The following is a 14,692-nucleotide window of genomic DNA, read 5'->3' on the forward strand; positions in this document are numbered from 1 at the left end:
ATGCACCACCGCTACCTGGCAGAGAATGTTCCAGAATTCTGTGTTGGATACAAACCTTACGATTACACCAAAAATAACTCTGTGCAATTTAAATGAATGAATTAGTATATACAGTATGTCACAGTTAGCTTTTAGTCACTGACACAAACCTAGAGAAACTTTGAAGAGGAGCCTCAACTGAGCAGTGCCTTCATGAGGTTGACCTGTGGGCACGCCGGTGAGGATTTTCTTGATTCCTGATTGCTGTGGGAGGACACGGCCCACCTGGGTCTGGGCTGTGTAAGAAAGCTGACTGACCATGAGCCCTGAAGCAAGCCTGAAAGCAGCATTCCTGGCTGGTCTTTTTGTTAAGCTCCCGCCTTGTCCTCCCTCCCTGATGCAGAGTAACCAGTAAACTAAATGAGCCCTCCCATCTCAAAGTTGTTTTTGCTCTTGGTGTTTATCGCAACAACAAAAAGAAACATTTTGTTAAAGTGGAAAAAAGAAACTGTTTAATGTGTTGTTGAAAACCTCACGATATTTGTAAGTAACAACCTAACACTTTCTCAAAGCATAAAGGATGGTAACAAAGATTTCTGTCCCCCAAAGCACTCTAAGTGCCCTGTGTCCTGGGAGGCTGTGGAGGGCCCAGGTACTCTTGGCAAGTCCTGCCCTGGGCTTCTTGCTATGGAGCACTATACAATTCTATACATCTATGGGTTTTCCTTCCCTCAGCAAATCATGCTTGGAGCTTGGAGCAGCAGCACCGGGCTACTCTGACTTTCCTGCTGGGAGCCTCACTCCTCACTGCTAAGGTACTTCAGGTAGGCAGACCACGGCAGCCGAACCCCAAGCAAACCCTCAACGTGAGAGGTTGTTCTCTCTCTGTCTTCTGGGCGAGCTCTTTAGCTCCAGGGCCGGGACTGACTCTCTCATTCCTCCCCTCAGCCCAGGAGCAGCAGCTAGGGAGCTGAAGAAGCTCCTTGGAGTATGCACCCTGCTCCTGCATTCTGAGATGCACAGTGGCACCGACTTCATGCAAGGTGGGGCTTGACTGGCTGGCAGCTCTGGGACAGGCCCCGCCCCGGCTTTTCAGAGGCATGTGGTCATACAGAGCAGCTGGGGAAGAAAGGCTAAGACTCCTCTTAGGTGAAAACTGCTGCCTATTATGGAGATAAGAACAAGCATGAACAGATATATCCTGAAATAAATGAACAACTAGATTAGAAAAATAGCAAACTTAAGCCAGCTTTATTTTCAAAGTGCTTGAGATTATTAAAAAGATATAAACAAAGGAAAAAGACAACGGCAGTACAGAGTCAGCACGCACCCAGGTGTGGGAATGCTTAAGTGGCCGCGGGGATGCGCACAGCCAGCAGACAAAGGCCAACATCTGCTAGCTTGAGAGGGTCAGGGCCCAGATGACAGTCCAGATGCCTACTCACTGCTTACAGGTTCCTCATAAAGCTGTTTACCTGCAGGAAAGAAGACCTAACGTTACACCGCACAGGTTCAGCACCCCCATCACTGTGTGTCTCAGGTCCCATGGGCATTTGTGAGGCGAGGAAATGTCCCTCCTTCACTTTAGAACACCTCATAGGAGGAAGTCAGCTGGCCAGCACATTCGAAGAGGCTGACACTTCTGATCCGCACTTAGAGCTGGGATTTTATTTGTATCTTGCCTGTGATCCCAGGGCTTCAGAGTGTGAAATGCAATTTGAAGTACAAAGCAAAAGGCCTGATACAGGGACCAGGAAGATGAAGCATAGCACTGGAAAGCACTTGGAAAAGCCAAGGTTCTGCCCACCTGTCCCATGAGCTCTTCTTGTTTGGCTGCATTTTCAGAGAAATCTTCAGTGACGTCCAGCACCAGCACCGGCACATGCTGCAGAACTTCAGAGTGGAGCCTGGAGCAGCAAGAGAAACGCTAGGGGAATGTCATCTAATCCGCCGCACTAACTATCCACAGTCTGATAACTACACCTGTAGATAGTAACTTAAAAACAAACAAAACCCACAAAACCGAAATCTCAATAAAAGTGCCTGCAAAGTGGAAAGCTGAGACTTCCCTCTAGTCTTGAAACTTTTACTGAAGTCAGCACTCAAAACTTCTAAAGTGAGCATACTGAGCCTGACAGAGGACAGGAACAAACTAAAAATGTCAATTAAAATGGACATGTTTTCTAAAACACTTTCAGGCCTCCATCCTGAGCCAGTTATGACAAACATTCATCACAAGCTATAATCCAGGGGAAAAAAAGGAAGGAAGGAGCCTGGCGCGGTAGTGCATGCCTGCAATCCCAGCCCTCTGGGAAGCAGAGGCAGGCAAGCAGATCTCTGTGAGTTCAAGGCCAGCCTGGTCTACAAAGTGAGTTCAGGACAGCCAAGGCCACACAGAGAAACCCTGTCTTGAGAAAACAAAAAGAAAAGGAAGGCAGGAAAGGAGGGAGAGACTGTAGCACACGCCCCTGGAATGCATGGACTCCATTCCATGTGCCACTTCCTAGCTGACGGGCGCCAGGCGCGTCACCTGCTTCCCGGCAGCGCCAGGCTGTGAGCTACGGCTGGGCTCAGCGTGGAGGAGGCGGCCTCAGGCTGTCACATACTTACTTGGTGGTCTTGTTAATGAACCAGTCTTCGTGCTGAGCATGCAGCTGTCTGAGATAAGCCAGCTCAATGCCCTTCTCTTCTTCTCTGGCCCTTTGGCACAGTCTTTCCCAACAAACCTAAAAGACAATCCCCCTGCTGTTACACTGCAGTCTTACAGGGCCAAGCAACCCACAGAATGCCTCTAAGTCCTCTTTGGACTCGTTCCCTTACTCAGAGCACTGGTCCCATTTTGTCCACCTCTGGCTCAGACTGCTCTTTCCTGGAGTAGACTAAGCTGCTTAACGGCCAACACCATCCACCGAGCCAGGCACACTGGGATCTGCCTCTCTGTCTCCTGGAGGTGAAGAAGTGCATGGAGAAAGTACGGGCTTAGAGTCAGTCAGCTGCCACACGGAGTGCAGCAGTCTCAGCGGGCTGCCCCTTTTCTGCCCTCTACCCACCCGCAGGTGCGGTGAGGCTGCTCTCAAGCAAGGCACATTAGCTAAGACTCTGGCAAGAGCCATTCTCCCCTTCCAGTCTGTCTCTCACTCCAGCCTTCTGTGGTACTTGCGCCCTGCTTTGCTCTATTGGCTCTTTGCCAGCCACAAGCATAGCCACAGACTGAAGGAGCTGTGAACTTGCTCCAGCTGCCCAGGTGCTGGGGTTAGGCATGAACACTGCGCTTGGCCTGTGCGGACCATTCTCCTTATAAAGCGGTAAGCAATTTGAAACCTCTTTTATACTAGACCCAGCACTCACTGTGGAACAGACTACGACATCTGCATAAGTCAGGGATGACACAAAATAAGATGAAACTTGAGCCGACACAGCTCTCCTTCCCTTCCCTTTGCTTCCACCTGCAGGTCTGAGGTTCTCTGCCTGAGAACTGTGTCTCTTTCTTCATCTAGCACATAAGGCCACCACCAGGGTGGTACTTGTCTTCAACTTCCTTAGCTCCTCCCTTGCTCAGTGCTTCAGCCACATTTGGCCTCCTTCCTGTGGGACAGGCCAAACTCCTTCACACCTCAAAACCTCTGTTCCAAATGTTTGTTTGCCCTTGTTCCTCTTTCTGCCTGGCCAAACATTTCATTATTCAATGTCAACTGTCCTGAAAGTACGGGTAGATTAACCCACTGACCTTTCCCTTAAGGAAACTATGCTAACAAATTTTCTTTAGCACCTTCCCTGGGCCCCCGAGCCTGGTTTTATTTCATTTTTTGCGGTAGTTCTAGGTCTGGTCCAGACTTACCTGGGCCTCCATAGTCCACCTTTTCCAGCATGCTCAGCTAGTGAACTCTGGGCACTAACAACTACTGCGATTACCTCAGCAGCTGCGTAGGCACACACATCTACTCCACCCTCTGGGAACGCAGAGCCGAGACTCCACAGCATACTCTGTACTTAGCTTTCATTCTCTCACTTCACAGCATGCCTTAGCATGGTTCACGCTACAAAGCTAGCACTGGGTGGCTGAAACATGAATACTGCTAGTTCCAGGACAGCTAGGCTACAGAGCGAGACCCTGTCACAAAAAGGCAGCAAGGACAAAAACCACCCAATACAGAAGGATGTTTCTCATTCTGTTTCAGAGCACAGTACATTCAACCAGCCCCCTCTCACGAGCACTCCGTCATCCCCAATGCTTGCTAGTATGAACAGCACCTGGAACAGGGCAGTCTCTCTGCGCCAGCCTATCTGTGGACGCAACTCTAAGCACCAGGGTCAACGGGGCAAGAGGCATGACCTCCTCCCCCTCCTACATGCTGCCCACTGCCTCCTCAGGCTCACCACGCTACATTCCAACCGCAAGCAGCTTCAGCTACCTTACTTAATTTTTTCCTAGGAGAGAAAATTATTTTCTGAATTGAAATAAATGAATATTTGAAAAAAAATACAGTAAAACCATATTTTCAAATACACACAAGGAGAGAACAATTCTTGCAAAAGCTACGTATAATTATTCATACACTGACTTCGGACAACCAGATGCCAGCCTGGATCTTTTAAAATCAGTTAGCATTTCCCTTTTTATTATTAATTTGCTAAACTGAGCAAACTTTTCTTCCCTCTAAAGTCTAGGCAAAGTCCTGTTTTAAATATTTGGTCTATTTCTTACTCTACGGTCATGGTTATACTAAATTATTTTAAAAGGATCCCATGGAACAGTTTTATCCTTGTCCCACTTGATTTCAGTTCCCAGGGAACACACACTAGAATATGAAGGGGAAAGATTGTACAGGTAGAAGTGGCCAGGAAGGGACCCCATGGCCACGCTTCCCCTGGCCTGTTAGGCTGTGACTGTCGAAGGCTCTGCTCTAGCCTCAAGCTCAGGGGGCATTTGTTCTTCTGCAGCCCCCAAGCACCGTGCCCACTTCACTGTCCCAGAGAGGGATAGGTATCCTGAGGCACACAGCCACACTCTCTCTTCTTGATTCCAAAGGATAGAGGGGACACATGACTAGTCATTTTTCTTTCAATTATTATTGTGTTTGCCAGCTTCCTTGAATTTAGGGGAGGACAGGTAGACAGATCCTGAAGCTCCCTTCACAGACTCTAAAGCCGATATTTGCCGGAATCTGTGTTGTGCACTAAAATCTCAAACTAATCCTAAATAAATTATCCTTTTTTTTATTCTGATGTTAAGTTGTAGCAATTCTTCGAGTCTCATTATATGAGAAGAAATACTAGTCAGTTAGTCTCTCCAAAGGGACAAACCAGTCCCTGGTGACAATCACTATTACTACGACTACTCTGCCACTTTGTAACAGCCTCTCAAAGGGCGTTAAAAAGGAAGATAAGGGAGGCTTGCTCAGAGACCTGGCTCCCAGGGTCTGGGTCTAACCTGTACCCCTCAGAGTCAAGAGGCCAGGCGGCCCTGCCTCACTCCCTGGAAGGAATCCACTCCCTGGCTCCTCTGCTCCTCCTAGCAATGTTGCCCTGGCCCTAGATGAGCATACTGTGGTTCTGTCTCTTTCGGAATAGGTTAGGTCAGCACCCTTCCTTCACCCAGGCTCAGCCTTCAGGACTCCATTTCTCAGCAGCCACCTTATGACTCCCATGCGAGATCTACTGCCTCCTCTAAGTCCGCCTACATCTGCACTCTGACCTGCTCCACAGCACCTCATAGCTGGAGAGCACCCCCCCGAACCCCACCTCAGCTACGTCCTGACATCCTCTGTGGGAGCAGGCTCCTCTCTTCCCCTCAGAAACTATTTCTACCTGTAAAGCCGCCACCAGCACAATGTGCCTCTTCTATTCCTCCTCAGCAACAAAGGCCACTGAAAGCAGTCAGCATGCCTCAGCCAGCAACATCACTTCATAGAAGGTGTGTCTCTGCCCTTATGCCGTTCAAGTATCCAATTCAATTTTATTTGAACCTGAAACTTCATCTAGAATCTCTTACTTTCCACTATGATCTAACTTTTACATAATCCAGGTATTCCCTGTACCAAGACGTCCTGATGGGGCTCGAAAGACAGCTCAGCAGGCAATGGCATTTGCCAATCAGGACGTGTGACTTGAGTTCCATCCCTGACACTCACGCAAAGGTGGAAGGAGAGAAATGAAGCCAAGTTGTCCTCTGACTACCACATAGGCACTGTGGCATGTGTGTACTTGCACACGAGCGCATGCGAATGCACACACGCGCACTCGCGCACACACACACACAGAGAGGAAGAGGAGGAGGAAATGTCTTATTAGAGAAAAGAAACGAAGCCAGGTGTGGTGAGGCACATCTTTAATCCTAGCATCTGGGAGGCAGAGACAGGTGGATCTCTGTGAATCTGAGACAAGTCTAGTCTACATACTGAGTTCTAGAACAGCCATAGCTATATTGAGACGATGTCTCAAAAAAACTTTAAAAAAGGAAAAAAAAATCCAGACCACACAAACCCAGCCTCTCTCCTGGCTGCCCTCCCTTCTAGTCCTCTTCTCGGAGGCCTGCAATGTGACAGGACAGGAGCTCCCTGTCCTCCAACTCTGCTCAGTGTGCCCCAGGCCCCCTTCTGTCCACAAGCCCAGCCCAGCCTGCAGACAGCTGGCTTGCTCTCGGCAACAATGGGCATTCGTGGCATTGACCACACCGGTGGAGTATCAAAAGCTGACAGCAGTATCTCTCAAAAACTGCTTTGCCTTGACTTGGAATCCTGCCCCACAAGTCTTTCAAGAGATCCACTTTACAAAAATCCCTTCAGTGGAAGCTTTCCAGGGTCCAGCCAAGGTCACCACCAGTCAGCAGGAGCCACGGGTCAATGCTGTCTCCAGAGGTCTCCTGTCATGACATTATCCCATGGGCCAAGCTGGCTCCAAAGTTCAGGTTACAGAATGAGAACAGAGTGCACTTCTGCAGTCTACCTGCCTGGGGGCCTTCTTACGGACTGAAGTGTAGGCTATAATTTCGGATGAGAGGAGGAAACATTCCTTCCTTCCCCATATTCCAGTCAGAAGCCTCAGATGACACACACAGGAAGCCATCATTAAGACAGGTGGCGCAGGCCTGAGCGTCTGACTGCAAACTGGAGCCGTAACGACAATGCATAGTTTGTTCTAGTTTGTTTCTTGGAACTAAGCTTGCGCCACCACCTGGCTTTCGTTGTTTCACGAGTTCTAGCATCTCGGGTTTTAGGTTCAGTTACCTGGGGAGAAGCCCGGAGATAGATGAAGCCGTGTAAGAGAAGTCGGTCTGCAAACTCCTGCAGGAGAAAGGAATGCCAGTCTTGATAGATGTGCCACTCTATGTCACCGAGGGAGCCATTTTCAAAAAGATTCTTTGCAAAGATATACCTGGTTGGAAATGTTGAGTGGGAGGTTGGGGTTGAGGGAGAATGGGAAGTGAGAGGGAGAAAAGTAGAAAAATCAGTAACTGGCTTGTTTTGTGTTTACCTAAACCACTTAATTATTGTAGCTCCTTAGAGGCCTTAAAAATAATATGATTAAAAAATTTTTTTTCAGGTTAACAGCACTGACCATTCTTTTGGGTTCACCTCCCACCCCCACATGGCAACTCACAACTGTCTGTAACTCCTGTTCCAGAGCATCTGATACCCTCACACAAACATAATGCAGACAAAACACCAATGTATATAAAATACAAATAAATAAATAAAAATTCCCCTGACCCCTTAACCCCTCCTGTAGTCCAGGGGTGAGCCCTGCACCTTGCCTGGGCAGCACAGTGGAGCTGGCCCTGATGGCAAAGGCATTCGTGAGCCGGCCCAGTCAGCCCCTTATGGGCTGCAGACTTGGGAGAGTGGAACCCCACACTTGAATTAGCACAGAGGAGCAGCTAGGGGTGTGGGTGAGGGCATGAGAGGGGGAGAGTCGGCCCTGCCTCCTGCCAACGGCAGCACTGGGTGGCCTAGGGGTAGGGCTAGAGGGCCAGCAGGCTGACCAGCTCAGCTAGCACGTAGATGCAGACCCAGGGCTTTGAGTTGGCCCACCCCCAAATCTACATCATCTGTGAACTGCTGGAGCAAGTGAAAAGATGACACGATCAGTGGGACGAGTCCCAGTGAAGATCTAACACTGATGATGTCACAGAAGCCAGAGACCTGATCCAGACCAAAGACTCACTGAAATAAACATTTCCAAGTGAAGACATGTAGACAGAGGGGTGTCCTGTGGGACACACTGTGACACACTACAACACGATGGGATGTTTTCTATGCTTTTATTTTTGTTTGTGTGTTTTTAAATTTTTTGGGGGGGGGGTTGCAAGGGAAAAGGGCGAAAACAAGGGGATGGGAAGATAAGGTTAGGGTACATGATAGCCAATAAAAAGTTTGAAATTTTTTTTTATTATTTATGTGTGTTTATGTCCCTGTGTGGGTTTGTGTACACGCACGTGGTACTTGTGGAGGCCAGAAGAGGAGGGCACTGGACTCTTGCGGCCATTCGATGTGATGGTGGGACTGCAACTGGGCTCCTCTAGAAGAGGAGCACATGCCCTTAACTGCTGCACTACCCTTCCAGCCCTAGAAACTGGAACCCTCAGTGTGCAGCTCCCACCTGCTCAAATGGACCTGGCGGAGGGCCAAGCTCCAGTGCACACATGGAGCAACCCACTGTGAGGAGGGGCTCTAGAGGGGAACTAGCCGAGACATGCAGCGCGAGCCTTTGAGACTTCCTCATCCCCATAGCAAGGCTCCAAAGAAAACCTAAGTGAATGCAGGGAGAGCCTCCCATGCACACTGCATTCCAGAGGGAGGGCTGCTGAGTCTCCAGCTGCTGAGCCATCCTGCCTTAGAGCTGAGAAGCAGGGGAGCCTTCTTGTGGTGTCAACTCTGGAGCTGACTTTGGTAGGACCAAAAGCGCAGCACATAGGAGTCTAGCTTCCACTGCTGAGCTTCCAATCAGATGAAAGAAAGCTAATGTTGAAAATCAAACTAACTTCCCTCTTTGCTTACTTCCACAACCAAAGGAGGATCTGGTAAATTGAGAAATCGGAGCTGGAGAAACCATGGCTTCAAAAGGGTCAATTCTGCTTTTAAAGCTTGATACAAAACACAATTTACATCTGCAACATCTCCAGTTTCTAAGGCAACTGACCACTTCTGAGAAAATGAAATTCAAAATCCTTGTGTGAATGGCTCAGGGAGGTGCAAACTGCAAAGCTGTGAATGTCACTCTTAAGAGGGTGGCTTTCAAAGTGACTCTGCAGAGTCTGACCCCAGTTGCAGCTTCCACAAGCCATGTTCCCTTGGGAAGCTACCTGACTCTCCACCCATGGCAGAGATAGCTGTATATCACACTTGCAAAGTGTTCAGCGGATGACTGCCACTCAGCAGCCAACAGTTCTAAGCCATTGTAATTGCTTTTCCTAGGACACGAAGAAGCTAATTTGCAAGCTCCAAAGTGAACCTGCCCAGACTATAATGTTTTAGCTACAGCTCACTGAAGGCGATTTTTGTAACCCAAGTTTTGAAAAGTGTTGCCAGCTTCTCCATAGACAATTAGTTGCATCTTGCAAATAAAAATGACCAAGCTTATAAAAGGGGACTTGGCCTCTCCTGAAGTGGCACTTCCCATTTCTCCATAGCTGGTGGTGATGAGCAGAGGAGGGGAAGGGTACTAAACATAACGGGGGTGGGGAGCTACAGGTAGAACAAGGCCAAAAGACCCAGCAATCCAGAGCTCTGCTGTGCAGCCACACTGGGGTTTTTGTTCATTAGCCAGGAAACTTCTTTCTTCTTAGCTGCGGTCACTGTCCTCTGGGCACATCACACACTTGTGGGCATGTATGCAGTTCTTGGTGAAGTAGCATTCTCATGGGAACAGGAACTAAGGTTGTCTTCTCTGGTGTTGCCCTAGGACTAAGCCTGGTGCCTGAGTAAAGAAGACAGTCAATAAACCTACACTGATCAAACAAATAAATGAGATTTCCCTCCTTTGGCACTGAGGCTTGAACTCATGCCCTGGGCATAAACCGGACCACTGAGTCATACCCAGTTCCTGGAATACATCTGTAAAGGAATGGAAGTCTAAACACTCTTGAGATTGGAATTTATAACAGGTTATCCTTCATGCCTGGGAAATGGCTTGGGGGTTAAGAGCACTGACTGCGCTTCCAGAGGACCTGGAATTTGTTCCCAGCTAACAATGATAACTTCGGTTCAAGAGGGTCCACCACCTTCTTCTGGTCTGCACAGGCACTGCACATATGTGGTACACGGACATACATGCAGGCAAACACCCAAGGACACAAAATAAATGCAAAATCTTCAAATATTTATTTTAAAAAGGAATATACATTCTTGGTGTCGTTAAAGTACTTGCCCTGCAAGCACAACAGCTCGGATGTGACCCCCAAACCCCCATGCCGGGGAGGCGGAGACAGGTGGACCCCGGGGGCCCACTAGTCAGAAAGCTTAGCTTTCTTGAACAGGCACACATGAATTGGAGGCTCTGTCTCAAAGTAAAGAAAAAGGAAGGAAGAAAGAAAAGAACGGCACCTAAAGGGAACAACACCACTGAGGCTGCCTGGCCTCCGTGCACATATGGACAGGCCCTGGCGCAGACAACTGCACCTGCATGAGCACACACAGAGAGCTATGTCCAGGGGCGACACAAGGGAACCCACTGCCGCGTGAGCACGCTGTCTGTGGCTGCCTCACCTGTCACTGTACACAGACCTCTCGAAGACCCGCACAGAGCCCTCTGCCGGCAGGGCACTCCCCGGGATGGGCTCCAGCTGCAGCTTCAGACGGCTCATAAAGGAAAGTGTCTGAAATGTGTAGGACCATCGTGCTGGCTCCTGGTACATCATTTCTAGCAAATTTCCCAGACTTCTGGAAGTGCTGTCCTACGGGAGAGCAGAAGAGAATCTCCTAGAAGGTGCAGTATTTCACAGTACACTCCCTGCCTTCTGCCCTTCAGGAAGGTGCAGTACTCACCTTTCACTCACGGTGAAAACTAGCCGTGCACGTCTCCTTCACTGAAAACATGAAGATAGATAGGGTTCTCCAGCTCAGTTTAAACCATGTAAGCAGGAAGAAGACTGTGCAGCCTTGTATGATAAGAATCTGACAAAGAGCTGACACACGACAGTCATAGAACAGGAGAGAGCAAAGCAACACACACACACACACACACAGAATACTGGACTTGAGAGTCTGTTTGCAATGAGTTAACTAGTAGTCACCTACAATTCTCCCTTGAATCAAATCCTACTTTAATACCATGTTGACTTTCAAATTCCATTTCTGGGTATTTCTCAAACTTCAAGGCAGATAAGAAAGAAAACAATTCCATATTTGAGAATTTAAATAACCAATGAATTAAAAAGCTTCTGTGTTTCATAAAAGGGTCATACTCTGTTCAAATGAAACCCAGTTCCTTGTTTATTCTAGGAATCATAAAATGCAATTTGAAGTTTCACCAATTCTGAATGTATGGTGGGCACAAATAGTGGACACTCAGGAGCCCAGGTTTACTTTCTCCCTCCCTCCCTCCCTCCCTCCTTGTCCTAACTACTGACTGAAAGCCTGTGTGGATGAGGCACTATATGGAGCGTAAACAGGGAATGGGGCTCCAGCTGGGCTTTCTCTACCCTCCTCTTCCTAACCCTCTCCTATAAAGATGAACAAGACACAGTAACTGAGGCTGGAGAAGATGGCTCGGGGGTTCAGAGCGCTGGCTGCTCTTCCAGAGGAATTTATAACTCCCAGCAACCACTTGGTGGCTCACAACCATCTGTAATGAGATCTGGTGCCCTCTTCCAGTATGCAGGCCTACATGCAGGCAGAATACTGTATACATAATAAATAAATCTTAAAATCTTAAAAAAAAGATGCAGTGACTGTATTCAAGGAGCTCACAATGAGGATGATTAAGATACAAAGAGCTAGAATACAAGGACAAGCGTGTGACAAATGTTCAGTCATTTATGCTATAAAGAACTGAAAAAGTTTCCGGCAAAGAGTATCATTAACTTTGGAAGTAAATGACAAGTAGAATCTTCACAGAAAATACAAACATTGCTCAAATGTGCCAAGTGGCTATAAAATATAAGGGCTGGGGAGGTGGCTCAGAGGGTAAATGACTGTCACACAAGTGTAAAGAGCTCAGTTTTAATCTCCAGGATCCACATAAATCTGGGCACAGTAGCAGGCCTGTCATCTCAGTGCTCCTAAAGCAAGATGGGAGGCAGAGACAGGAGAATCCTCGGAAACTCCTGGGCCAGCTAGCCTGGTGTCCATTGCCATGGTGGACAGAGACTGTCTCCAACAAGAAGGAGGTGAAGACCTATACCCAAAGTTGTCCCCTGATCTTGTTGTTTTTGACAGCCTGTTCTTATTTTGTCAATGAGGCAATCTCTTGACTCTTGTTCAAATATTTATGTTTTTGTTGTTTTCCTATTTTGAGCAATAACTCTCTCAGCACAAATATTGACTTCTGTTCCTATTCAGCTACAGAATATACACATATATCCTTTTATTATATATAAAAATAGTTTCACATATTTCATAGAATATACAAATATATATATTAGAATTGTGTATATGTATGGCTGTTTATATGAGTACACTTGCACCCCCCCCACATATACATACTTTAAAATAATAAAAACACAACTTTAAAATAAAGGAAGAAAGGAGAAAAGAAAAAAGAAGAAAAGGCATGGTTTCACTGTATCAAGAAAAAAAGCCCACTAAATACAAGACTTTTCCCTTTTAATTCCAATAAATTAATGAAGACAACACTAAGGTTTAAAATGGGGAATAAAGCAGAATTGAAATCTACAAAGCAAAACCAATTAAAAATGCAAGGGCAATTATAAGGAAAGACAGCATAGAAAAAGATCAGAAATGTTACTATTCATCTCTCACAGTTAACAGAGAGAGTAGATCCCAAAAATGAGAATTCCGAGGGAACAATTTTTCCCATGCATCTTTTTTATTTATTTTTACGTGCACTGGTGTTTTGCCTGCATGTATGTCTTTGTGAGAGCGACAGATACTCTGGAACTGGACATGCAGACAGCTGCGAGTTGCCATGTGGGTGCTGGGAATTGAACTTGGGTCCTCTGGAAGAGCAGCCCATGCTCTTAACCCCTAAGCTATCTCTACAGCCCCATTTTTCCTCCACGTATCTGAACCTGGGCTACATTCTCAATAATTACTAAACTAAACCTAATGCATTTCCATTTTCCTTCGAAGTCTTAACAATTCTTTTCTGCAAACAACAGCATCTTAGCACTGAAGAATCACTTCAAACTTTACATACATAATACTCTTCTTAAAAGTTGATAAAGCCAGGCATGGTGGTACACACCTTCAATTCCTACACATGGAAGGCTGGGGCAGAAGGACCTATGTGAGTCTGAAACCAGCCAGGATTACATACCAAATTCTAGACCAGCCTGGTCTATATACGAGACCCTGTCTTTACAAAGAAAAGAAGCAACAGCCACAACCATTTCATGGGTAAAAAGGGTGCGAAGAAGATTTATGAAGATGAGTGAGCATTTGCTGTTGATAAAGTGAGCACCTCGCACTGTTACCAGGAGGAGGCCCCTTTCACAGCCTCTAGGCAAGGAGTGACAGAGGACAGGACACTGACATTACTGGGAGTTTCCCCAAAGGCAGAAAAGAATAGTGACCACCCTCCTGCAGTTAATATTTTTTGGCAATCTCTACCCAAAGCAAGCAGGAAGACAGAAATGAATCAATCAGGAATACTGGAAAACTCTTCTAAATGATTTCATTTAGAGGTGACTGCTATCGTCTAAAAAAGCCTGAGCGAAGGGTTCCACATAAGAATTAAGTCATACTAGTCAAATACAATCAGCTGCTTTCCACCAAAACAGCAACAGGGGTGTGAAGAGATAATGAGGACAAACATCACAGTACAGATCTACTCAGGAATAAGATAGGAAGAGCCCGCTGGGACCAGACAACCATTTGCTTACAAGATAAAACGGGGGCTGGAGAGATGGCTCCGCAGTCAGTAGACCTGGGTTTTTATTTCTAGCATCCACATGGCAGACCAGAACCATCAGTAACTTCAGTTCTAGAGGATCTAATGCCCTCTTCTGGCCTCTGTGGGCATAAGGCATGAACGTGGTGCACAAACATACATACAGACAAAACGCTCAAACACATACAAAAAATTTAAAGGGTTGAGATGGATCAGTGGGTAAAATCACTTGCTGAGCAAACATGAGAACTTGAGTAAAAAGTTGGGCATGGCTGCACGTGAGCTAGTCGTCCCAGCACTGCAGGGGCGGCAACAAGAGGGCCCCTGGCCGGCCGGCTCCAGGCGCACCAAGAGGTTCTGGCTCAAGAGAATAAGGCGGAAAGTCAAAGAGCTAAAGCTAGTGCTACAACTTTTAATCCATATACAACAGGATTAAGATTTTTCTAAAATCTTGAGCTATTGGAGGCGTAAAAAACAAAACACATGGTCTCCTAGATGGCTCAGTGGGTAAAAGAATCTGCTGCCAAGCCTGCCAGCTGGGTTTAACCCCAAGGAGCTCTAGCTGGAAGGAGAGAACTGACTCCTGACCAGTGTCTTCTGACCTCGTAATCCTTAAACTTGAACCTACATTAAACTATCTTTACCTATTCCCACCCAAAAAAGAAAGAAAGAAAGAAAGAAAGAAAGAAAGAAAGAAAGAAAGAAA

General features: G+C 47.0%; 1 protein-coding gene across 3 annotated transcripts in view; it reads right to left on the minus strand.

Moving 5' to 3' along the window:
* Positions 1-1,202: 1,202 nt before the first annotated feature.
* Positions 1,203-14,692, minus strand: part of Dguok (deoxyguanosine kinase) — a 25,851-nt gene continuing 12,361 nt past the window's right edge. For 2 of the 3 annotated variants that reach the window (XM_055596393.1, XM_055596395.1), the window contains 5 exons: positions 10,683-10,870; positions 7,206-7,353; positions 2,590-2,705; positions 1,787-1,886; positions 1,203-1,454 (listed from right to left, as the gene is read on the minus strand). In XM_055596393.1, coding sequence (XP_055452368.1) covers positions 1,428-1,454; positions 1,787-1,886; positions 2,590-2,705; positions 7,206-7,353; positions 10,683-10,870 — 579 coding nt within the window. In that variant the 3' untranslated portion in view covers positions 1,203-1,427. Of the gene's footprint in view, positions 1,455-1,786; positions 1,887-2,589; positions 2,706-2,799; positions 2,924-7,205; positions 7,354-10,682; positions 10,871-14,692 lie in introns of those variants that run through there. The other variant, XM_055596394.1, reaches the window with a different exon arrangement.

This window comes from Psammomys obesus, unplaced genomic scaffold (assembly GCF_907164565.1).
Source record: "Psammomys obesus unplaced genomic scaffold, mPsaObe1.curated_primary_1811, whole genome shotgun sequence".
Lineage (NCBI taxonomy): Eukaryota > Metazoa > Chordata > Mammalia > Rodentia > Muridae > Psammomys > Psammomys obesus.